This window comes from Nesoenas mayeri (assembly GCF_963082525.1).
Source record: "Nesoenas mayeri genome assembly, chromosome: 7".
Lineage (NCBI taxonomy): Eukaryota > Metazoa > Chordata > Aves > Columbiformes > Columbidae > Nesoenas > Nesoenas mayeri.
The window spans coordinates 1,440,844-1,464,224 of NC_137551.1; the positions used below are offsets into that span (position 1 = coordinate 1,440,844).

Here is a 23,381-nt window from a genome sequence, read left to right on the forward strand (position 1 = left end):
TTTTAATGCGGTCTCAGTGTTTTACTGGTTCTTTTGTTGAGTTTGCTCGTACTTCACCCAATTCACGTTCACTCCCTGATCTAAACGGCCTTTCCCATCGGCACTGTGTCCTGAGACAAGTTGTTTACAGCAACCAGGCCTATCTGGAAGTCCTTGACATTGGTGCGATCCATCTCCGCAGCCTGTCAAGGCTTATTGTCAATGTACATCCTCAAATCAGTGGCAGACAGGGATCCTGTTGTGTTGGGTTCTCCTCTCAGCGGCAGGAAGCCCCGATAAGCTTTTCCGTCTGCTCCTTCTAGGCAGCGCAGGCGTTAACTCCTGCACCAGGAGCCGTTCTTCACACGTATCCATCAAACGTCGTTGTGTCTTGAGAGGTGGCTCTGATAAAAGCCAGCTTCAGCACACACCAAAGCGCTTTATTCATGAGCCCCATGCAAACAGTACGAGGCTCTCCAGCCTTGCCAATGCTTTGACGAATTAGAGTTCCTTGCAGAAGGATGCTGAAGCCTTCCAAATCTCTGGGAGGGATGAGAAGCGTGGTTGCCATCTGCAAAATTAGCATCCTTTCTTGCTTTAAGAATAGACATAACCCAGATTGAGACAGCAGCAGGTTAAGATCTTATCTTTTGGGGTATCAAAATAAAGTCTCGGGCCTCTATTTTAGTATCACCGTCACTGTTGTTTGGGCCTTTTTCCTGCTTCCCTTCTCAGGAATACTTTCTCCAGCTCCCTCAGGCATAGATTTGCCATGGTCTGCTCTAATTCAGGCTGCTGTTGTTTGTGGGGGAACTGGAGCTACGTACAGCACCTGAAATAACTTGCGAAGCAACAAGAAAGTGCTGATACAAGAATTGCCTCTGATGGTGCTTCTTGCAGAAGACTGAGATCGTCTGTGCCTTTCCTGTGGATCCCAAAAATGTTTAGAGGCAGCACACGGAATCTTCTTCAGCTTTAGATTGTTTCCTTAAATTAGATGTTATGGTGATTTGGGACAGTGTCATCTCTGGGAATCCTGGGGCATCTCCTGCTTTAACCCTTTGGAGAACTTGATAGGGCCTTTTTGTGACACCTTTGAGGCTCAAAAATGCTGAGGTGCAGTTCGTTTCCCCATGTTAATTGTCAGTTGTCTGTCACTTACATGTAACTGTCAAAACATGACGAGTGTCAAGCCTAATATACCACCTACAAAGATAAAAGCAGCTCGTAATTAAGTGGTTTGGAGAAATACACACAATTCTAACACAAACAGAAAATTCAATTCAAGCTTGTCACTTCTATTTACCCAGGATCTTAAGTATGAATCAACCTCTCAATGAAAATGGCAAAACAGAACTTCCTGTGGCTTGCTGTATTATTCTCTGTTCAATTTTAGTTTCTCTTCTGGGAATTCACATAATCACCTTGTGAGGGTTATCTGCCTTGTTAGCTTTGCATAGTGAATTTGTTCGCCTTTCCTGTTGTTGAAAAAAGCTTCTCTGGTACTGCTCAGCTGTCAGCATAACATAGCTACAAAGAGGTTTTATTTTCTCTGGTTTTTTTATGGTGGTGGTGGGAGCAATGACAGTATTTATAAAGCTGCTTTTGTTATTCCCTGGAGTCATTCACCACTGGAAAAGACTCATCTGCTGGGGTGGAGCAGGACAGCATATTGTGTTTTGCTGCCAGGGGAACACCCAGACAACCTATTGAGAACTTTCTGTAATGTACAGTATCTATAAAGCAGGCGAATACCCAGCTCCTTATCTCATGCACACTCGGTTATGAAAATAGCCTAGCTGCTTTTTTTCTACTGGGATTTGAAGCTAGTACATCAACTTTGGTGTTATTCCTTATGTCAGCCTGCTACAGAAATGCAGGACCCAAAGGGAATGGGGAAATGCCTCCCCTTGCTTGGCTGTGCTGTTCCTGTAGGCTTCGGTGGGCTCTTTGCTGTTGGGGAGCTTTCTGGCTGTAGATAATTTTCTGGGAGAGAACTATAAGACCGTTGTTCATAAGCAGGGAGGGACCTGTGGATGTATAGAGGTTAAAAACAGAGCTTTAAATCTATTCTCTATAATAAGAGTTATAGCTCATGGGATGAGAGGGAAGATAAGATCCCTTTCTGCTTATTCATGTTGTCCTTGGCATCTCTCACTGCTAGTTGTGGTGCTTGGTTTGCTTTAGCAGAGAACAGATTTCAACATGCTACATCTCATCCATAGCCAGAGCATGGGGTTATGACCTGCAGCTCAGCCTAGTTTGGGCTGGACCAGTGAGGCAGAGGTTCTCAATTACTCAATTTTGCTCAGAGGTTAGTTCTATAATGTCGAGTTCCTTGACTGTTGGCTTGTTTTTGTTTTTTAAAGACAGAGATCATAAGACTACTGTAGAAAAATGTCTTTACTTGCCTTGTTTGATAATCTCACTGCAATGGTTGTGTTGTTTGACCAAGAGTGGAAAGGGTCTTTGTGTAGTATTGGAACAGCTTCTTTCCCTGTGGGACACCAGTCCTTCATTTGACTGATGTTCCCATTGTAGCTCTGCTTGGAAGGCTCAGTTCTCCTCCTTCGGCCACGATTTCCTGCAGTTAAGGCCCTCTGGTTGGCGTTTTTTGCCTGTGCAGAGCCATGAAGTCGTATGACTTGTGGAAGGAGCAGAGATAACAACAAGCACCCATCTGTTCTTCTTTTCCATCCTTTTGGGATGTCCGGGTGTCCCCTAGTTAGAATTCTTCTCCGGATAAGATAGCGGAGGTGTCACTGTGGGGCAGTCAGGCCAGAAAACAATAGCGGGTTGAGTCCAAAACACAAGATTGATCAGTAAGTTGTCAATAAGGGGTAGAGCTGCTCTGCGGAGGTCAAGGCTGGAGGTCAAGGCTGGAGTTGTACCCCACATCCCTTCAGCTTCTTCCTGTGATAAACTTCCAGGAGAGCTATCACACTTGCTCTTGAGAAAGCCTGGGCTCAGAAGCTCCACTGAGAGGAAGCCTGCAAGAGCCACAGCCTGTGCAAGGGCTTTTGAGCCTCGGTTACTCGAGTGGGAACTGTTCCTTGGCTGAGTGGGATGCTCCAGTATTTGGTTTTCTGCATCTGCTTTGTTATCCGGTTGCAGCCGGTGTCTTCGATGGGTGAGTGTAGAGGCATTGCTTTCAAGCTTATTTGTGCTTGCTGCCTATAAGGTTGGTGTTGAGCCTTAGTATTCTTAGATGGAACACATGAGAAAATACCCTCTCTGTGAAGGTGGCGTGAAATGCTTTCCAATTGGAAAGGTCTTTCTGTCACAGGGCATGAAAGCTTCTCTATTGGGAAAATCCCTATTGCCACAGCACTTGTGAGATTTTCTTCTCCCTTCAGAGGGAGTAGCTATTCTGCTACTTTTTCACCTGCTTCTCTGACAAATCTGAACTGAATTTAGTGTCATAATGCAGTGCTGCTCATTTCATTGCTCAGTTGTGACAGGGCTGAGACCTCCCGTTACACAATACACGCAGGATTAATCTCTCTGCAGAATGGTGGGTTTAGGAATGCTTGCTAGAGCCCAATTCATCATCCAATATATATGTTGGTGCGTCAGCTAGAGAACTAATGATATTATCAAGATTACAAATGGGAAGGCTTTCCTTCGTAGCTAAAGCTCGTCACGCTGAATTGCTTGGGCCACGCGAGAAGTGTTGGGGAGGAAAAAATTGAGGCAAGAGAAATGAAAAACCGAGGGAGCTGGAGACAGTTATATGTCTTGTGCAAAACCCCTCTGGTTTCATTGTCTGGGGAGAAGAGAAGAGAGATTGATTAGTTGCTTCTGTACTTTTGTGGAGTTTTTTTCTTATAACCTCCAATTAGTTTTGAGCAGGCTGCGCTGCCCAAGGCTGCTCGGTGTCTGCAGGGAGGTTGGCTCGGGCAGCCCTGCAGTCGCAGGGCGGCTGTTGAGGGTCTGCAGCTTTTGAAAGGGCGCTGTCTGCTTTTTCTGCTTGTCTGCTTGCCCTTCGCTCCTGCCCGAAGCTCTCAGAGAAATGAAAGATGGGGAGGGCGTGCTACCCCATTCCCCTAAAATGCCTTCTTCCAGTTCCCTCTGAGCCGCTGCATCTTCATCTCGGTAAATTTTTACCTTTACATTATCTTCTGAATGTTTGGGAGGCAATGTGATCTTTCCTAGATGAGTGTTTTCAGAGTCTGGCTACAAAGAATATTTCATAAAGCTAATTATACTATATGAAAGCTAATGAGAGCGAGTGTATTTTTGGCGCTGCCCAGCAGGGAAGCTGACAGGGCATTCCTCGCTTCGCCTCATTTGGCTTTTAACAACACAAAAACCTTTTTAACTTGGTCAGTGACTCACCCTGAGGCCGTACTAAACCATCTTGTGAGTTACACTCGGGGAAGCCCAGCAGAAGCTTTTTGTGCCAAGAAGAGGCAGGACCCATCTTGTCCTCTCACAAGAAGTTAAGCAAGCTTTTGGAGGATGGGATCTAACGGTGCCGCTGCTGTCTGTGGGTGTCTGAGGGGAGGCAGGTGAAATTGGGGGCTCCTGAGGGGCTGCCTGGTGAGGCTCATCAGAGATTTCATGCTGTGGTTCCCCCTCCGCTGCTCAGAACCGAGCGCTGCTTGTGGTGCGAGTGTGTCTGCTCCTCTGCGTATCCCGGGCATTATGGCACTGAGCGTTCCCTTGGTGCCAGCCTGCAGCTCTGCAGCACTCGTACGACTACAGCAACTGCTCCTGCCCTTTATGCTGGATTTGAGGCCAAGCAAAACATGTCTGTGTCTGAGGATGGTGTAAGGATGTTTGTCAAGAGAGATTTATGCTTGTGAGAAGGCACAAGATAGCACGTCAGCGAGACAGATATTTACAGGCAGTGCAGCTAAATGAGTCCATTCTCTGAAGCACTTATAGTTCCTACTTTAAAGTCAGTGAAGCAAATCAAAATAATTAACCAAGAAGGTTGGTCTCTATCCAGAGCATTCTAATAGAAACAATATAACATTCCCGCCAGCCGAGCTGCATGACTGTTGTTTCAACAAAACAAACAGGGCGATTTTAGAACTTGAAAAGAAATGTGGTGTGGAAAGTAGAGGGTATTCCAGTCTGAGATGCATTTAATCAGAAGGGTTGGTTTTATTAGCCTAATTTCTAGCAAATGGTAATCAATTTTCCTTACTCAAGACAGTATTAACATTCATTTTGCTTAATAGGGAATAGCTAGTCACAGGTAAGTGGTGCTTAATCAGGTATTAAATGTAAGTGAAAACGAAACCTTTGGACTTTTAGTGAGGAAGCTGCCAAATCAGAGTTAATTTGGAGACGACTGAAAATGTAACAAGCACTTCAGTTCTTCATTTTTAAATTCCCTATGGTATTCTTATGTTTTAATTATTTGCAGATGGTTCAGAAAGGCCTCTGAAAAGGGATGCGGTCCTTGAGCGCTGCGTGAACAGACATCCACATACCAGGAGGTCTGCGTGTTTCTGTCGTGGTACACTCACTTCGTTCACAAACATCTGATCTCCTGGGGAGATCAGGAGAGTTTGTGGGCTTGCAAGGAATGTGACCGTGTAAAGAACTGAACTTTTTGCTCCCTAGAAGGTCCTAATTCAGACCTTCATGCTCCCTAGGTTTTAAGATAATAAATAAAAAGATTTGGGGAAGCTGTTTCAGATACAGGGAGGTGGCAACATGGCACAAAACCACAATAGGTACAGTGAATTGTAGAGATAATTAATATTTGGCAGAGCAGGAACCAGGGGACAGTGTCTCTGAAGGAGACCAGGGCACATTTAAGTGAGTCTTATAGATACAGGGGGCTGCCACCTCTTTCTCTCTGGCCCTGCTGCAGGTTTTGAGTTACAGCTCTTTCATCTCACATTGGTATAAATGTGCTGGATAAGAAGCAGTGGAGAACAAAACCCCAGGTAAATGGAGTTGGGTGTCTTTCTCCTACCTCACCTCCCTAAGCGTGAAGTCTTGGTTAGAGACAGCCTGCTGGCTGTAGATCGACTTCATTGTGACCTGGGATAGCTGTTCTTATATTTACCTGTTTAAAATTGTGCCCTGAATTGAGTAGGACCTGATAAATTATGCTTAGAGATGACTTATGGTTATATAGGACTCTAATAATTGAAATGGAATATTTTCTCTTTGTGCACCTTGAAGGTAGAATTCCTGTTGCATGTCTTGCAGCTCATATTTTAAATGACGCTTTGCAAGCTGGTCTCTGACTTGGCGTTGTAGCAACTTAACTGTAAGGGCTGACCATGGACTATGGGTGGATTTTTAGAAAGGCTGCATAAGCTATTTTAAGGCATGTGGGAGAGTTACCTGTACTTTAGGAGGGGCTTGCAGTTGCTCGATTAGCACCTGACTAAAGGGTGGATGTTCTAGGCTTGATCCAGTGCTCCCAGGTCATATTTCCTATGGCAAAATCACCCTCTAGACCTCAGGTTTATTTATATGGTAGTCTTCCCCCCACCATACTCTACAGCAGCTAAACAGCAAGTCAGACAGTTGCATAATGTTATAAGAGCTCTGTTAATTTACTTTTTCTTCCAAGACATTTAAGCTACGCTGTCAAAATTTTCCATAAGGCAATCAGCTTGTATCGCTGTTTCTCCCCACGGATCTCTATCACAATGATTCTCTTAAGTCAAGAATAGAAAAAGAAATTGGTGCGAGTTCCTTGCAATTATCAGTCAACAACTTGATTTGATATCTACCAGATGTTCTCTCTTGTCTCTTGTCACACGTCTCAGCCCTGGACCCCTGCTCTGCCTACATCAGCCTGAACGAGCCCTGGAGGAACACGGATCATCAGATAAACGGTTCCCACGGCCAGCCGACTTGTGACAGCCAAATCAATGGGGAGTGGTATCGCTTCACCGGCATGGCTGGCGATGCCATGCCCACCTTCTGCATCCCGGAGAACCACTGTGGCACCCATGCTCCCATTTGGCTGAACGGCAGCCACCCGCGAGAGTCGGATGGCATCGTCCAACGCCAAGCCTGCGCCAGCTTCAACGGGAACTGCTGCCTTTGGAATACAACCATTGATGTCAAGGCGTGTCCGGGCGGGTACTACGTGTATCACTTAACCAAGCCAAGTGTTTGTTTCCATGCGTACTGTGGCCGTAAGTAACTGCTGAGATCCCTTTTCTGAAACCTCTTTGTCCCTGTGGTGCAAGAGAGGCAGTGAACATCCGCAAATCTGAGAGAGGTGGTGACTGGTTTTTGCCTTTCTCACCCCGAATCGTGTTGGGCGACGCAGTGCGGGTGCTGACCTGTCTATAATGGATCAATTCCCCTCCGTGAATTCTGGCCTTTGTTCAGCCGGCAGAAATCTCCCATAGCTGACCTGGCCGCAGTGATTTAATGCTCTCTGTGGGCCCTGTGGTTTGTCTTGGCATGCTACCAAAGCCAAAATTTGCATCTCTGACTTACAGTAATTAAACTAGATTGTTTCTCATCAGCTTCACTGGTTCAGCTTTCCTAATGTGAGCTAGATCTGTAACTGATGGACTCAATACAGGGCGAAGCTGATGGTACAAATACAGCCTATTCTGTGCACGCTCAGTGGTTTGTGCTGACAACATTCTTGTCGTGCCCTAGATTTTTATGACATCTGTGATGTGGTGGATTGCCAGGGCTCCTGTCTGGACACCAGTGACTGCACGTGTTCCCTGGGGACAACACTAGGACCTGATGGACAGACATGTCTTGGTAAGGATGGAAATAACTTGTGTCAGTTACTGATGCTTTCTTTGCGCTTTGTTTCATTGCTCTGTTGTCTTACCAAGCAGTAGAAAAAAGGAAAAGTATCCCGAGGGCTTTTCCCCCTTGCTGCCTAGAACAGGTCTTTGATTCTGTGACTGGCTCCGGCTCTCTCCCCGCAGGGTGGGCTGTGACGTCGCATGACTGAATACATTTGGGTGCCTCTGGAGACACACGTGGGCAGAGGCCAGGTTTGCTTTCTGCATGGTCCAGCTGCTGAAGACAGCCGCTTCACTGTCACAGCAGAGGCTTTGCAAGGTTGCGGTACAGCCTCGTGGATATTCAAGAAAGGCTGTGCAGTCTGTCATTAGAGCTTTCCTCTCAGCTGCTCTGTCCAATGCCTCTTTTCTCCAAGAAAAGTTTTGCTGGCCAGCACAGGGCTGTGTGCTGAGCTTCGCCATACTTACTGTGCTTGTGGGGTGTTGTTCAGGCCTGGGGTTTCACAGGATCCCAGAATGTCAGGGGTTGAAGGGCCCTGGAAAGCTCATCCAGTGCAATCCCCCCATGGAGCAGGAACACCCAGATGAGGTTACACAGGAAGGTGTCCAGGCGAGTTGGAATGTCTGCAGAGAAGGAGACTCCACAAACCCCCTGGGCAGCCTGGGCCAGGCTCTGCCACCCTCACCCCCAACAAGTTTCTTCTCATATTTAAGTGGAACCTCCTGTGTTTCCGTTTGCACCCATTACCCCTTGTCCTGTCACTGGTTGTCACCATAAGAGCCTGGCTCCATCCTCCTGACGCTCCCCCTTTCCATATTGATCCCCAGGAATGAGTCCCCCCTCAGTGTCCTCTTGTCCAGCTCCAGAGCCCCAGCTCCCTCAGCCTTTCCTCACACGGGAGATGCTCCACTCCCTTCAGCATCTTGGTGGCTGCGCTGGACTCTCTCCAGCGGGACTGGGAAGGGGTGGCTGTTGAGGAGCTGTAAAGCCACACCGACGGGTAGGAAGAGGTGGCGTGGAGGGAGGAAGTGGTGCTAGTGTTTGGAAGAAGTGGGATCTCATCTTCAAGGCTTGCTTTGGTGGAGAAGTTGAGAGCAGAGTTGTGCCCGTGGGCAGCCTGGCAGATGTATTTCTTCCATGTGGACTATAGCTGACAAAACAGGCGTGGGTGGTTTCTTTCTTCACGCTGCTCATGTCTGTGGGCACTAGGGTAGGAGCCACAGTCATTGCAGTCTGTGGAGAGGGCAGCCTGACCCTGCTGCAGATTTACACTTGCTCACACGGATTCTGCAGAATGGTTTTGCTAAAGCTGCCCCACATCTCTGCAGCTGAGTGGCTGGTTTGGCTCTCTCAGCTAACTAAAAGCATTTATTGGCTGCTTGTCTGTAAGACTTCTAGGCACATAAGTGCCCTCGACAACCACCAGCACTCAATAAATGTGTGACAGGCTCGCAGGAAAGGATTTCCTGCAGCAGGGAGGCTTGCAGGCTTCCTGAGTCCTGAGCCTGCATGTGCTGGACCTGCCTTCATCTCCCCACGGCCAGGCCAGGCAGGATTTGTGCACTCTTCTTAATAACCTGATGGTCCAGCGCCTCAGCTGTAATAATCACACTGACTTACTTACCTCTCTTGTTGTATGGCTCACTCATCTTTCTGTTGTGCCGAGTAATTGCACAGTCACGTTTCTGAGAGCAACCATGTCAGCCTCCCAGGGAAACCAAACACATCTTTTCCTATGCCTTTCATATAGGGAGAAGATTATATTCTGTCTTTCCCAGCTCATCCCAAGATGGGAGGTGAAGATGCTGCAGTAATGTTAAGCAGCTCTGTCTATGAACCCTCCCCGTGCTCGGCTGACTTCTCTTCAGTACATTATATGCTTTGAATCCCAGAGCAGAACTGCTGATCCTAACTTCTATTTTCATTTGCAAACTTACTTAGGGGTTAGATTAGGTCTTCGAATCTCTGTCATGGATCCACCAACTCACTCATCGTCTTTGTCCCCTTGAATACCTGCATCCATGTTGGACTAAGCCACGTTTAAAAGGGGTTCAGCACTCTCCTAACCCAGTCTTTAGACAACCAGCCTGTGTCCCAGAAGTGCCAGTTGTCACTGATGAGGAAGAACAGGGATAGATCTGCTGTGTGTTGTAGAGCTTGGAGGACCAGGCAGGTGCATTGCTGGGTACAGCCCTTGATGAAGGGCTCCAGGACCTTCTAAAAGCCCCTCTGTGCCTTTGCCAGCAGCTCTTTCCCTCCTCACCCTCTGTTTTTAAGCAGCTTTAGTTTTATTGTTAGAAGGGAAAGTTTGGAGGCCGTCACATCTGTGAAGAGGGAAGTGTCTATGTGTCTCCTGGACATGCTTTCTGCCTCCCAAAGCCGGGAACTAGCCATTTCTTTTGCTAAAAATATTCAATTCATGTCACTTGTGGAAAGAGATGACACCACCAGCTGCAAGTACTGTGCATGTGTGGTACCACTCACAGCTAAGAGAGCTCATCTCTGACCTGCCTCTTAAAACGATATTTTTCTTTCTTCTTGGTTTTAAGCTGCTGACTTCTAGTCAATAGTAATTTCTAAGCTGTTTTGGTGAAACCCCATGTGAACCTTGATGGATAACCTCAGCATTCTGGCCTACCTAAGACGAATCATTAGTTTTGTGGCTCAGCGATAGCAATGACTGTCCCTTCCTCTCTATTTGATTCACTCTTTGCACACAGAGATTAAATCAGGTTGAAGAATGAGAACCTCAGAGAACAAAGTATCTTCAAAAAACAAAAGGGCAGACAAGCATAGAGGAGCTTTAGTCTTTAAAACAGAGAAAATTAAGGGGAGTTTTCAGAGCTTTGCCAAGAGCTCATGGTTGTGGTGGCCTGTGGGGCACCAGCGCCCGGATTAGATCTCACCATGGTGAGCTGACATTTCTGTTCTGCAAGAACCACCTGAGCTTTCTGGGACAAGAAGCAGACCTGGGGCAAGAAGCTGAAACAATGAAATTCCTCATGACATGACTTTTCTCTGGGGGGCTTCATGGCGTTCTTTAAAATGTTTTGGTTTGATTTCAGCTTTGTTTATATGTTTGCGGCTGGTTTTCAGTCTTGCGTCTTTATTTTGAATTAAGAGTTGAATCATTTAAAATTGCTGTAGGATAGCTGGCCACATGTAGCAGTAGCAGATGTGATACAAAAATAGATAAGCTTTGGTTTTGACTGATTCTGCTGTTCACCTAGTTTTACCATGCAGTGAAGTCAGGTTAATTTAATTTTAGTGTCTTTGGGAGTGGAGTGGGGAATAGTTTAGGATGAGAAGTGGGATTACTCATCTCCATTGCCCTGATCCACGTTACGAGGCCAGGAGAGCCAGTCCACAGTCTGACCAGCCCCTTTTTGCCAGCCCTATCTTTACCAGGGGATCACATTCTGACAGTGTGAGGTTTTCTTGCAGATGAAAATGAATGTGAGCAGAACAACGGAGGCTGCAGCGAATTTTGCGTTAACCTGAAGAACTCCTACCGCTGTGAGTGCGGGATCGGGCGCACGCTGGGAAGCGATGGGAAAACCTGTGAAGGTGAGGTTTCAGCTATCACAGTCTGCTGGAAGCTATATACATCATTCCACTTCCCCTGCAGCGCTGGTTCTCTCTTGGCTCCTTGCAGCTGGGATTCAATGTCACTCATATCACTCCTGTGCTTGCCAGTGGGGTTGTTACTGAAATACCATCATCAAGCAGAGAGGACTCTCCTCGTTGTTCTCTCCGCCTTGTTCATTCCTGTTAGGATTTGCTTGTATTTATCTCCACGGGGGCAGAGGCAGCAGTGGATCCAAAAGATTGGTTGTCCAGACAGAAATCGTTATTGCTGGAGATGCTGGGATTTGGTTCTGGAGATTTGTATGATAGTTGTGTGGGGGCAGGTTTGGCACTGCTGGGTTTTGACAGTGGGCTTTAGGTGTGGGGTAAAGCCAAGACATTAGACTAGAGTGTGAGGGTTGCTTGCCCTCCTGGAGTAGAGATTGAGGAGAGGGGGTGCCAGTGTGTAGACAGAAGCTAGGTTGGAAATTAGGGCTGTATTTTGACTGTTTGCAAGTAATTAGTTGTGGGCTCTGCCATGTGCAGCTGCTACGGTTACTCCCAGTGGTGGCACAGCCAGGTTGAAAACCCTTGTTAAGTTTAGACTAGAAGCTTAGCAGGGGCTTAAAAACCAAATTGTAGGTTCGATCTGTTATCACTAACAATGTACAAACATCTTCAAGCAGAAATACGAAAACCGAGCAAAAATTGACTTGTGCCTGATGTTTTCTGTTGTCAGCTCTGAAGAGCACCGTGGTGCCTCCCAGGCAAAGCTGCTGTGTGGAATATTCACAGATACTGTGGCACCTCAGACTAGAGTAATAGCTACAACTGTGCCTCACCTTTGAGCTACCAATTGCCAGAACAGAATACATCTACCGCTTGCATGCAGCCTCACGTTAGCTGCTGTGTGGTAGACATCCCTGGCGCAGGGAGAGAGAGGGATTGCTGTTGTATTTTTGGGCTGGACTCCACTCTTCTTCATAGTTCACTGACAGATGGCTCCAAGCTGCAGTTTTGGTCCCTGTTTTCCCTCTCTGTGATAGCAAAGCACGTTTCAGCTCGTGTCTGTGAAAATCTCCTGTCTGAGCTTTCTCAATAAAACATCCCTCCTGCAGACACTTCCCTGGGGAAAGCTGCTGAGCAGAGCGCTCCTGAAGGACTGGTCGTGTGGGGCCAAAAGTCATCTGTGGGCTTTGTCCTTTCCACGTGCAGCACTGAGCTGGTGGGTTGTCACGTAACCAGCTGTGCTACGTGACAGTTTTTATTCCTGCGCTCATCTGACAGGGCTGGAATAGGCTGCGCTTGGACACTCGTTTATTTCTGCTGTTCCTGCAGCTGGATTTTAGGGCCTTTGATATATCCTTTAATTTCCCCTTCTGCAAGAAGGATGGTGCTTTTCCCAAATTTAACATTGCTGCTGGGGATCTTTACAATCTTGTTAGTGAGTTTTATTTCTGAAGATGTGTCCTCAGCTTTGTGAGCCATTAGAGTATGTGATTTACTTGTGAGCCACCTGACAGCTGTTGCTACAAAGAACAAATGCAAGAGCTTTAGCTTGATGATGTGAGCTGATGAAGCTTAATAGGGTTAAGAGTATCTCAAAATTTCCCTCGCAGTGCTTCACCCACTACTTTGACTCTTGTGGAGTGTTCAGGCTGTTCTTTTCCATGCAATGTGCAGGGTTTACTATGGGATTTTCATTCTTTTCTTTATATTTTGGTGAAGAGCACACAGTCATTTCTGGTGGCCGGCTGAGGGAGAAATATCTTTTTATTTATGTGATATGTACTATTGTTTTCTTGAGAACATCTAGCACTACTCAGCATCCCAAACGGTTTAAAAAAGTAATGAAGGTTATTTAAAAACAACCTGTTATTTTCTTTATAACAGAAAGCCAACAGCAGCTGGAAATGACCTTACTTGCCTTAAATTTTCAAATCTTCAGAATGTATCTGGATGAGCTTTCGGTTTCTTTTCTGCAGCTGTAGTGGCTAGGAATGTTTTACATGAAAAGTCAGATCCTCAGAGAAATGCCTCATGTAAACAGAAAAGATTTAAGAAAAGACATGACAAATCCTTCTATTGGCTGTGCTGCCCTCCCTCCTCTGCACTTCAGAAGTGGGGAAGATTAGAAAGGGAATCAACCTTACCCTGTGAACTTGTGTTGTGCTGTCCCTGTGATAATGCGCCTCAGGGTGGGCGCCCTCTAAGCCTAAAACTCACAGACTAAGAGAATTCCTGCTAAACAAAGCCCTACCAGCAGCGTTTCGTCCTCAGCCCACAAAGGGGGGATGCAGGAATCCAGTGTCTTCACCTCCATCCCAGCTGGGAAGCCCACAGACCAAGAGTGTGTCAGCATCTCTCTGATCTTCCCTGGTGGGGATAGGAGCTGCTGCCTGTGAATCTCTCCTCCCCAAGACACCTCCCCTGCAAATCCCAGGGCTTTAATTCGGGTGCTGACTAAAGGACCGAGTACGGTTCCGCAAGGTAGAAGTTTTAAGAGGATTTTTCACCCACCTTTTGAAGTAAGAAACAATATAAAACTATAGTTTAAGCAGATGTTTCAGAAGTCAGAAAAGGCCAAGCTGAAGATTGCCTATTCAGCCACCTTATGGAAGCCTGTGATTTAATTTGGTAAGCTTTTTAACAGAATTCCTTATAAACTCCATGGTGAAATGGCAAACATGGGAAATTGTACCATTAAAAATAGGTTTCCAGCCCATTTTCTTGGAAGTGAGCTTTCACTGTGCTGGTGCCTTTGAGGTCTGTGTTGGTCACACTGGTTGTTAGTCAGCCAGGAGTATATGCTGGAGCCTGCAAAGCTGCCGGCAGAACAGAATGTGCTGATTTTCCTTGTTTTTTTTCAGAAATTGAAGGCTGTCACAATAACAACGGAGGCTGCAGTCATACCTGCATTGAAGTGGAAGACAGATACCAATGTGAATGCCCAAGGGGGCTTGTTCTGTCAGAAGACAACCACACTTGCCAAGGTAGGTCAACAAAATCTCTCTGACAGCTTCTGTTCCGTGGACATCAAAAGTGTGTCTGAAGGAACTTTTCGTCGTGTTTTTATTGTGTTCTCTTAGTCTGTCCTTTCTAGTGTGGTTAATGGAGCTTTGTTGTTAATGACAGATCATCCAAAACCGAGAGCCTGGAGACATTGCTCTTTTTATCATACAGGACCCAGCTGGGTGAATCTTGCATCACAGACTCTTTTGGCAGTATTCGCTTACAATTAAGATTGCTTAACATCTCCTATTGCTCCGCTTCGGCTGTGTATGCCTTTGCCAGATCTATGCTATTGGAACTGAAATTTTCCATGCTTCAAACTGGGCTTTTAACATTTCAACTAAGGTGGTTCAGTCCCTTCCAAGAATTGGGGGTTAGAGAGGCCTTTTTCCCCAGGTAGCCCTTCCATTAACCGTTCCTATGTCTTGAACTGTTTCTGATACTAGGTGTTTCTGCTTTCCCTTGGAAAAGTGCCCAGGGTAGCATCTGAGAATTGACTGTTGCTTCTGCTGCAGAGAGGCAAAGGCAACATTATCCTTGGAAGACCTTCCATCAGAGCTTTACTCCATTCCTGTATGCAGGGCATCCTTCTTGCCTCCTCACTTGCACCTATAGCTTGCACACAAAATAAACATGTTCCCTGGTTTGGGTTGCAAGAGCTGAATGAAATTTCCTTTGCAAATCCTTGCAGGCTCCTAGGTGCCAGTTTAGCTCCGTAGCAGTGAGTGCATGGAGTAAAGGACCAGGGAAAAGTTCCTGATGGCACTGAGAGTTAAGCAGAAGGTCTGTAGCTCCTCATGCAATGACTTCTTACAGTCTTGCACCTGAGGTTCTTCTGGGTCTCATAATCCCACAGCTAGCTAAGCCCTGCTGAGGTGCTGAAAGCAAAGGTCTTCTAGAAGATGCGGAAGGGACGTTGAGTCAAAACTGCGTGTTCAAGAGACCTGTGTGGGCATGCGAAAGGCAGAAGGGGTAATTCTCTCCGAGGGGCCTCATCTGACTTGCCTGGCCACTTCTCAGAGCTGTCAGGCTCAGCACAAAGCTGGACGAGACACAGGACTGCTCTGGTAGACACCGACCTCATAGCTCTCTGCTTGTGTTCTGCCGTGGTGGCCCATGAAGGATGTGTGTGGTTGCTTTCAGACATCTCCATGGGAACTTGCTAATGGGCTGGACTCAGGCCATAGCCAGGGCAGGATCTAAAACGCAATTAAAGGGAGCCTGCCATGGGCTAATTCACTCGGGCTTTAGTTAATACCAATGAGCTGGTGTGCTCAGAATCTCCCGTGGTCTGACGTGTTACAGAGTGCCCAGACATCAGTGAGAGGAACAGATCCAGACTTCCTGGTGGCCAACAGGGCAGATATGCCTCCCAGAGGAGGTCGGAACAGTTCTACCTGATGATATTTCTGCTTTTTAAGCTTTTTAGCAATGCAGGGTGCTGTTTTCAGGGACGACCACTGCACACTTGGGATTCGGTAGTGCTTGCTGCTCCAGCAGAGCCTGCTGGGGAGGAGGAGATGAAGATTTCCAAGAGCTGTGATTATACTTACCGTTTGAAGGTCCGATTGATGGATACAGGCCAAAAAAGAGCAATGTTCTTCAATGCTGGCTCCCTGAGGCAACCCCAGCAGGGTTAGAAGGCCGTGCATTTCCCAGCCAGTGTTTCTCCTTCTTCTGAGGCTGCTAATGAGAGCAGCAGCACGGCCGGGTGCCAAGCTGGGGCTCGGGATATGGCATCTCATAAAGCAAGATTGCTTAAATTTATGTCTCCACGCAGTGGTCTGCAATTTTGAGCAGATATGACAGAATATATCTGGAACTGTACCACACAATTTTTTATGGCTTCTAATCAGGTTTATAGCGATACAATTAACAATGCAGGGCAGGCACAGTTGCCTGAAGCAATTGGATCTGCAGCCTGTCAACCACCCCCTGCACTGTCTCTACCTTCAGAACAAACATTAATCATCCCCCACAAGAAATCACATCCTTGGCTACAATTTTCTCACAAAGATACCAGCCAAGGAAATGTTTGCAACTTTGCAGACCATTCTAGTACCTCACCCCTTTCTGAAATGTGATGGTGAAATGCTTTTCTCCCCTCTCCCATGCTCAAGCCTCATGTGTGGCTAAGCAGGGTACAATGGTGTATTTATTTGTGTTTGTAGCAGTGGTTCAGAGCTCCCCAGCCCCAGAGAGCCCGTTCTGCTGAGCAGTCTGTACAAGAAGATAAGCCCTGCTCCAAGCAGCTGTGCTTTGAACAGCCAAGGAAGGAGCCACAGGCTGGACTAGGAACATGGTGCCAGTAACAGCAGACAGCAAAATGAGTGTTGGACTTGCAGGCATCGGTGCAGAGCGGAGCTTAAAGCAGTAATGAGGAGGCTTTCCAAGCACTTAGAGATGCTCTGCAGTGTATGAGGGTGAAGAACTGAAACGTTCGACTGGTAGAGACGTGGGTGAGACCCTCGGGAGCCGTGCAGGCTGGGGTGAGCCCAGGGCAGGGATGCAAGAGATGGAGGCTGACAGCAAGGCAGGAGAGTGCAGCTCTCTGAAGGGATGCAAGAAATCATAATGAAAAGAAGATTCCTGGGTGCCCAGGATAACTAATTTCTGCCGGGCATCTCAGTCCTGGCAGTCAGGACCTTGTCACTTCCCCTGGAATAAGGTGTTTACTTATAATCACAGCTACCATGCCCGCTGCTTTTCAGCTCTCCCTGCGATGCTGCTGCAGCCTGTTGTGGTGGCATCAGGCCTGCTGGGTGCTGAACCACGCAGTCCCTCTGCTTGCAGCACTGCTTTTAAATTGGTAGAACTGAAGCACTGTTCTCGGTATTGATTACTTGTCTGTGTACAAATGTCTAGCGTGGTTTGAATTGAATTACCAGTTAGTCTGAGACAGTGGGTATAAGGAGCTTCCCGGAGTGTTTTCCCAAATAGTGATGAGTTGGCTTGAAACAAAATTGGATCTGCTCACAGGTTTCATTGCTTGTTTCTGTGCCCAGGTGGTGGAGTGCACACAGACAGCTCCTGCAGTGCCAGAGCAGAGGTTAAGTAGGTGTCTCCTCTTTCTTGCCCTTTGTGCCAATCAAAGAAATTTAGAAACAGAGATAGCCTGAAGTAAATTGGTCCTGAACTTTGGAGAATTGCAGCTGGGATCCAAATTCTCTTGCCCTGAATGACACCTTTATAAAAACATTACATTTTCTTATTCATCAAGAAGTCACTAGAACAGTGAAGCTTTAAATCCAAATGGAACCAATCCATTCTCCAAAGGATATTCTTCTCTGCATTGCACCATCCTCTCAAAGTCCCTTTGTCTCCTTATGAGCTTTGCCATTTGATATGCTCGGTTATTCCCACTCGCCTTCTACTGCGAATGAAGGAAAAGTTAAGGTAATTCTTTAATTTTCTGTTCTAAACCAGCTATGGCATTATGAGAGCACATTGCTTTGGGCACACTGCATGCATTTTAGCATATCACCTTGAAAAGATCAACTTTTAATAAAAAAGACTCCCTGCGGATACACAGTAGCTGATATAAATATTATATTTTAGCTGGGACATGATAAATTTTTAAGGGGGGCAAAACACGTGTTTTAGCCCCGTGCCGTGTATCCAAGATACAGAATCCTGGATTACATCATTAACTTGATGGAAACTAAGGGAAGGCAGATGATATGAATGTCAAGGATTGAGACTGTAATTAATTTTAGGAAAAACCTTGGGGAACTACTATATTTGCCAAAAGTTTGGTCATGTGATTTTAAAATATGATAAATGGAAATTCTGGAGGGGAGGTTGTTCTTCTGGCTGAGAAGAGACCAGAATATATTCACTAGTACGCTTGTCCTGTACCTAACTGAATAGATATATGTACACCCAGGGAAAAAATATATATGTATATAAATGACTTTTTTATTGAAGATTATTCCTTCTTTCCTTTTTCATTTTGTCCAATCTGTGTTTTGTCTACTTTTTATGTAATGGAATTTAATTTTTAAAAGTTCACATGGAGATCTGTAATAAAACTCAAAGGTTGGAAGGAGGTTGGAATGAGTGAGCTAGTTGGGTTTGTTTGTCAGAGCTGGGTTTATTGCTTATAAAAATATTATGATGGTGTCTTGAGGTGCTTCCATTTTAGCTTGGCATCTATATGGATTTACTCTGCTTTGTTTTGACATGTTCTGGCTTTGATGTCAAACCTGATAAAGGGTCTTAAAAATGGCTTTGCCTGGAGTGTTGTGAATTTAATATCCATATGTGTGAAAGGCTCTTCCCAGGACACAGCGGTGGAAGAGACATCAAACAAGCCTCTGCTGAGTATGAAGTATATACTGGAAATACTGTGTAGCTAAGTGTCTGCTGCAAGTATAGCCATCATCATCGTCGTCTTCTGTGGCATTGCTGTGCCAGGAGTTTGGGGCAATGTTTGTGTTGTGTAGATGGGAATTTAAGATCGGTAGTTAGATTACTGTGCTTACGTAGTACCTTAAAGGTAGCATATGACTGCATTTTCTTTCCGCTCACAGTAATTGGTATAGTCCTTCCCTACCTCCCTGATACTCCCTCATAGTTGTGTAGTGCAGACTGTTATTCTGGGGACTTTTCTTGTAGTTCCAGTGCTATGCAAGTCCAGCTCTATTGAGGTGAGCATCCCGAAGGACCTGGTTGGAGGCCTGGACCTTTCTCTCATCAACACTTCATGCAAAGGAGTATCCAATGGCACTCACGTCAACATCCATTTCTCCCTGAAGTCCTGTGGCACTGTTGTAGATGTATGTATACCCACTGCTGTCTTTTCTCTTGGGGTCTCTCGGATTTGGGGACTTGGCTATGGCCTGCTTGGGGAATAAAGCCAATGTAGGTGGTGTGTGCCTGTCAGCATGGGCGCTGCTTTCCACTCGCCCGGCGCTTCACACAGGCAACTTCACTGTCTTTCTGGTGCAGAAAGCACAAGTGGTGTCACTCTTCACCCTCATGTTGAGATAGAATCTGGTTCCCCAATAATGTTTGAAAAGTTATACTGGCAACTGGTCAGGAACCGGAGACTGGAAGCAAATTGGAAGCAAATAGCAACTGGAAGCAAATTCCTCTGCTTCATGCAGGAGTACAGTGCATCAAAGTTGACAGCAACCTGATAGAGGCCCTTAGGTTGTAGGTAAGGGTGAGCATCATTCTGGTCACAGCATATGAGTCCACAAGCTGTACTTTCAGTGGCTAGTTTATCTCTGAGCTTCCTGAACAAGGTAAACTTGGCTGCTAATCTGAACTCAGAGGCGTCTTTCTCAATGTTCTCTTTCACTTAAACTCCTTTCTTTGCTGCAGGTAATAAATGATAAAATCATTGCCACCAATCTAGTGACCGGCTTGCCAAAGCAGACTCCAGGAAGCAACGGGGACATCATTGTCCGCACCAGCAAGCTGCTGATCCCAGTGACCTGCGAGTTCCCGCGCCGGTACACCATCTCCGAAGGTTATGTGCCCAACCTCAAGAACTCCCCCTTGGAAATCATGAGCCGCAACCAGGGCATCTTTCCCTTCACTCTTGAGATCTTCAAAGACAAAGACTTTGATGAACCCTACAGGGGTGCTCCTCCCACCCTCAAGCTTCGGGACTCTCTGTACTTCGGGATCGAACCCTTGGTACATGTCAGCGGACTGGAGACACTGGTTGAGAGCTGCTTTGCCACTCCCACCTCCAAAATCGATGAGATCCTGAAGTACTACCTGATTCAAGATGGGTGAGTTCACTGTTCCCTCTGTTGCTGGCTGTTAGGTGGGAACTGGCAGGGGAGCTAATTCACGTTGTCTGTGTGATGCAGGAAACGCTGTAACTTCTCTACGGCAGCCTGTCTGCTGTGTTCCTAGCAACAACCAGCAGCCAGGCCATCAAGCTGAGAGCCCCTCTCCCATCAAAAGCGATTGGGAGAAACAGCAGGAGGTGGTGAAGCAGGTTACTCCAAGCGCGGCCTTTACAGGACGTATTTTCCTGTAACTAGGCTTGTGGATAATTGAGTTGGCTCCAGTGGAAAAGATATCCTTCCTGATGTCCTCTCTCTGCCAGCCTGCAGAGTGCCAGACCAATCGGCATAACCCCCCGATGGCTCCGTGCCACTGCCGCGCAGCCGCTGCAGCAACTGGAGCAAGTGTCTTCATTTTCTCATAATGGCTTTATTATAACGGGAGCCAGAGGACTCCATGGCTGGTTCTGGCTGGAGCTCCAGGAGCTCCCCTTGCTTTTCTCTCTCTCTGATGCCCGTCAATGCAGTAAGCTTAGGGCCTCTCAGTTCAGCTGTCATTTTCTGAGGTGTTTGGGTTTCGTGATCTTTCCAGGATACACTAGTAAAAAAAGCTCAGAGAAGAATTGTGGGTTTGGTGTAACAGGTTTTGTATCAGAGGTTTGGGGCACGTTGCTGTGGGCTCTGCTATGACTCCGAAGATGAGCCCTGTTTTCAGACGCTTGGTGGGTGCTAACGTGACAGTGCCACAGCGCAGTGTCGCTGTGGAGTGTTTCCATCCAGCAGTGCCTGGCAGCTTAACCAGACAACGCTGTGGGAATGTCGCGTTTGGAAACCAGTCTGCTGCCCTCTAGGGAGGAAAGTCCAGCCACAGTAATATCTAAGACATACCCAAGTGTCAGAGCCCAACAGTCAAGGGACTGGGGGCTCATATAAGTCCTTTGTTCTGTCTGCCAAACCATCTAATGAGGACAACAATTATTTCCTCAGCTGCCAGGCTGTCACCCACCATTACAGCTGGTGGTGACAAGTGCTACGTGATTGTCCTGTAGCAAAAGGGTTCTACAGAGTACAGTACACAAAAATGACAAAGCTTTCAGCATTAGCTTGCTTTCCCTCCATCCTAGGCTGCAGTTCTGCTCCTGGCATTTCTGGGGTTTATAAGCAGATCTGTAATGGAAGGATTGATTTATTGACACCCTGGCTTGGCTGTTCCTGAGGACTCTGTAAAGAGCCAAGGCTCCAAACATTCATTCACTTCCCACCTTGACTGAAAATGATGGGATTCAAACCAGTGGCCAAAACCTGAGATGAAGGGAGAAGGCAGAAAATGTCATATCTTGAATTTACCACAGCACTACTCAGAGGATTTACAGCACCAGCAGCCCCTTTGGTACCATTATCCTGCAGAGGGCATTAAAACTTCACTGACGGGAGAAGTGGGCTGGAGCCTCATTCCTCCTGCTCTGCTCTCCAGCCAGCACTGCAGCCCCCTGATCTGTGCTGTGTTTAAGTGGATCCACTCACACCAGAGGCTGATGATCTGCCATTGAGCTGACTGGAGTTCGGTCTCTCTCTGTGTGCTCGCAGCAATTAAAAAGTAAAATGAGCTGAGTACGCTGTTGATTTCTCCCTGTTCCAAACAGTTCTGTAATAACCCAGTTTCTTTCTATCAACCCAGGCCCAAAAGCCCAAAGCAATAAAGATGGGATTTTTAAATGTTTGATTATGTAGCATCAGGCCTGCAGGAGTTAACTGGAGCTCCCAGAGGTAAACACTGTTTAAATGTGAGGGGATATACCTTAGCCTGAGGATGGGAAAATTCCCTCTCTTGCTTTTTTCCCTGTTAATTCTCCAGTTGGCAAGAGGTGGGAGCCTTTTTCTCTGGGACTCCTCAACCTTCTCCCTATGCTGATGTGGCCGTGCTGGAAATGAGGGTCTGTAAGAGCTGTCTCTGTAACAGCCTGTAGTGCTGCTAGCCCAGCCTGTCGGCCCCGAGGCAGCTCTCATCTCGTTCTTCCTCATCCTCAAACCAAAAATAAAGAAAAGGCATTGACCGATTGCACAGGCGATAAACACTGCAGCTCTCTGGGGCGTCAGAGCAAGGTTGTGTCACTGAGGGCAATCCCTTGTAATCACAGAATCACAGAATCTGAGGTGGGAAGCAGGGGCTGGGGGTTCCTAGGAGAGGCTGGGACATGGTATGGCCCCATGCACAGCACAAAAGGGCTTGACCAGGGAGGTTTCTGAGCTCTTTTTTCTCATGCGTTGCAGCATGACATACTCAGCATACTTGGCTCCACATATCCCTGTTTCCTCCTTGTTCTTCCATCTTCCCTCTCCCTAGCCCCAAACCCATAGGTTTCTTGCCACCAGAGCGAAGAACCTTTGGAGAACCTGGGATTTAGGAGTCATTTGGAGCCAGTGTCCAAGAAGCATCACAGTTTCTATGCTCGCAAATGAGGACATGCCTATGAGTTGACTTTATGACCCCAAAGCTTGGCTGGTCACTTATGAAAAATCTTTAACTGTCATTCTTGACAATCAGATGCCTTCAGGAATGTTACTTGTAAACGCAATCTTATCCTAAACAACTTATATCTGGTGTTTGGCCTCAAGGGGAAGGAATCTATGTCAATATTTCTAGATGCATAGTCTTAATTTATTAGCTCCCCTTGGATACCTTTTCATGTGTGCCTCCCAGGGCAAGTTAACTAGACAAGTGCTGCAGACAGGGATATCCCCCTTCAGACTGTGACCTCCACTGGCTGAGAAAAGCTACAGAAATATGCAGTGGTGAGAATAATGTTACAATCAGACTAATACTTAGTGCTTCCATGAACACGCACGGCTCTGCCGCACACAGAGAAGGGCCATTTTGGGAGGGATGGCAGATCTACCGCCCATGGAGTCAGCCAAAAACCGTAGAGATTTCCAAACATGCATTCTATGAAAGCAGAGCTACGTATAGATCTGGGGTTTGCTGCTCTTTAATAGTCGAACGTGTCAAATGTCAGCATTTCTGACAATGCCTTACGTATTTCTGGTGTAAAGATGGAATGTAGAAGCAGCACGTGGGCCTCTCAACCTGGCTACGGCTTTGCAGGAGGCAGCAGTAAATATCAAATCACTGTAACTTTTTGTCTGACTGTTTCTCTGTCAAACCCTAAACAGGCTGTAATAGTTTATAAATAGACTGCACCTGAAACGTAACTTTTTATAAAGGTGGTTTGCTTTATTGCAGTTCTGTGACCTCTCACATGACTCTATAGTGCTAGTTTATTAATTTTAGCTGTAGCGAATTTGAGTTGGCTGATCAAGTCCAGCAGGAAGAAAAATATAAACATTTTAAAGCAAGATAGATCGTGGTTTTTTAGAAGTATC

The 23,381-nt window shown here is 46.5% G+C and overlaps 1 protein-coding gene across 3 annotated transcripts in view; it reads left to right on the top strand.

Annotated features, from left to right (window-relative positions):
- OIT3 (oncoprotein induced transcript 3) overlaps positions 1-23,381 on the top strand; it is a 29,713-nt gene that overhangs the window by 3,697 nt on the left and 2,635 nt on the right. The window contains exons 3-9 of one of the 3 annotated variants that reach the window (XM_080348345.1): positions 5,357-5,429; positions 6,723-7,097; positions 7,576-7,686; positions 11,122-11,244; positions 14,115-14,237; positions 18,874-19,034; positions 19,585-20,000. In XM_080348345.1, coding sequence (XP_080204471.1) covers positions 6,854-7,097; positions 7,576-7,686; positions 11,122-11,244; positions 14,115-14,237; positions 18,874-19,034; positions 19,585-20,000 — 1,178 coding nt within the window. In that variant the 5' untranslated portion in view covers positions 5,357-5,429; positions 6,723-6,853. Of the gene's footprint in view, positions 1-2,407; positions 3,110-5,356; positions 5,430-6,722; positions 7,098-7,575; positions 7,687-11,121; positions 11,245-14,114; positions 14,238-18,873; positions 19,035-19,584; positions 20,001-23,381 lie in introns of those variants that run through there. The other 2 variants (XM_080348347.1, XM_080348346.1) reach the window with 2 other exon arrangements.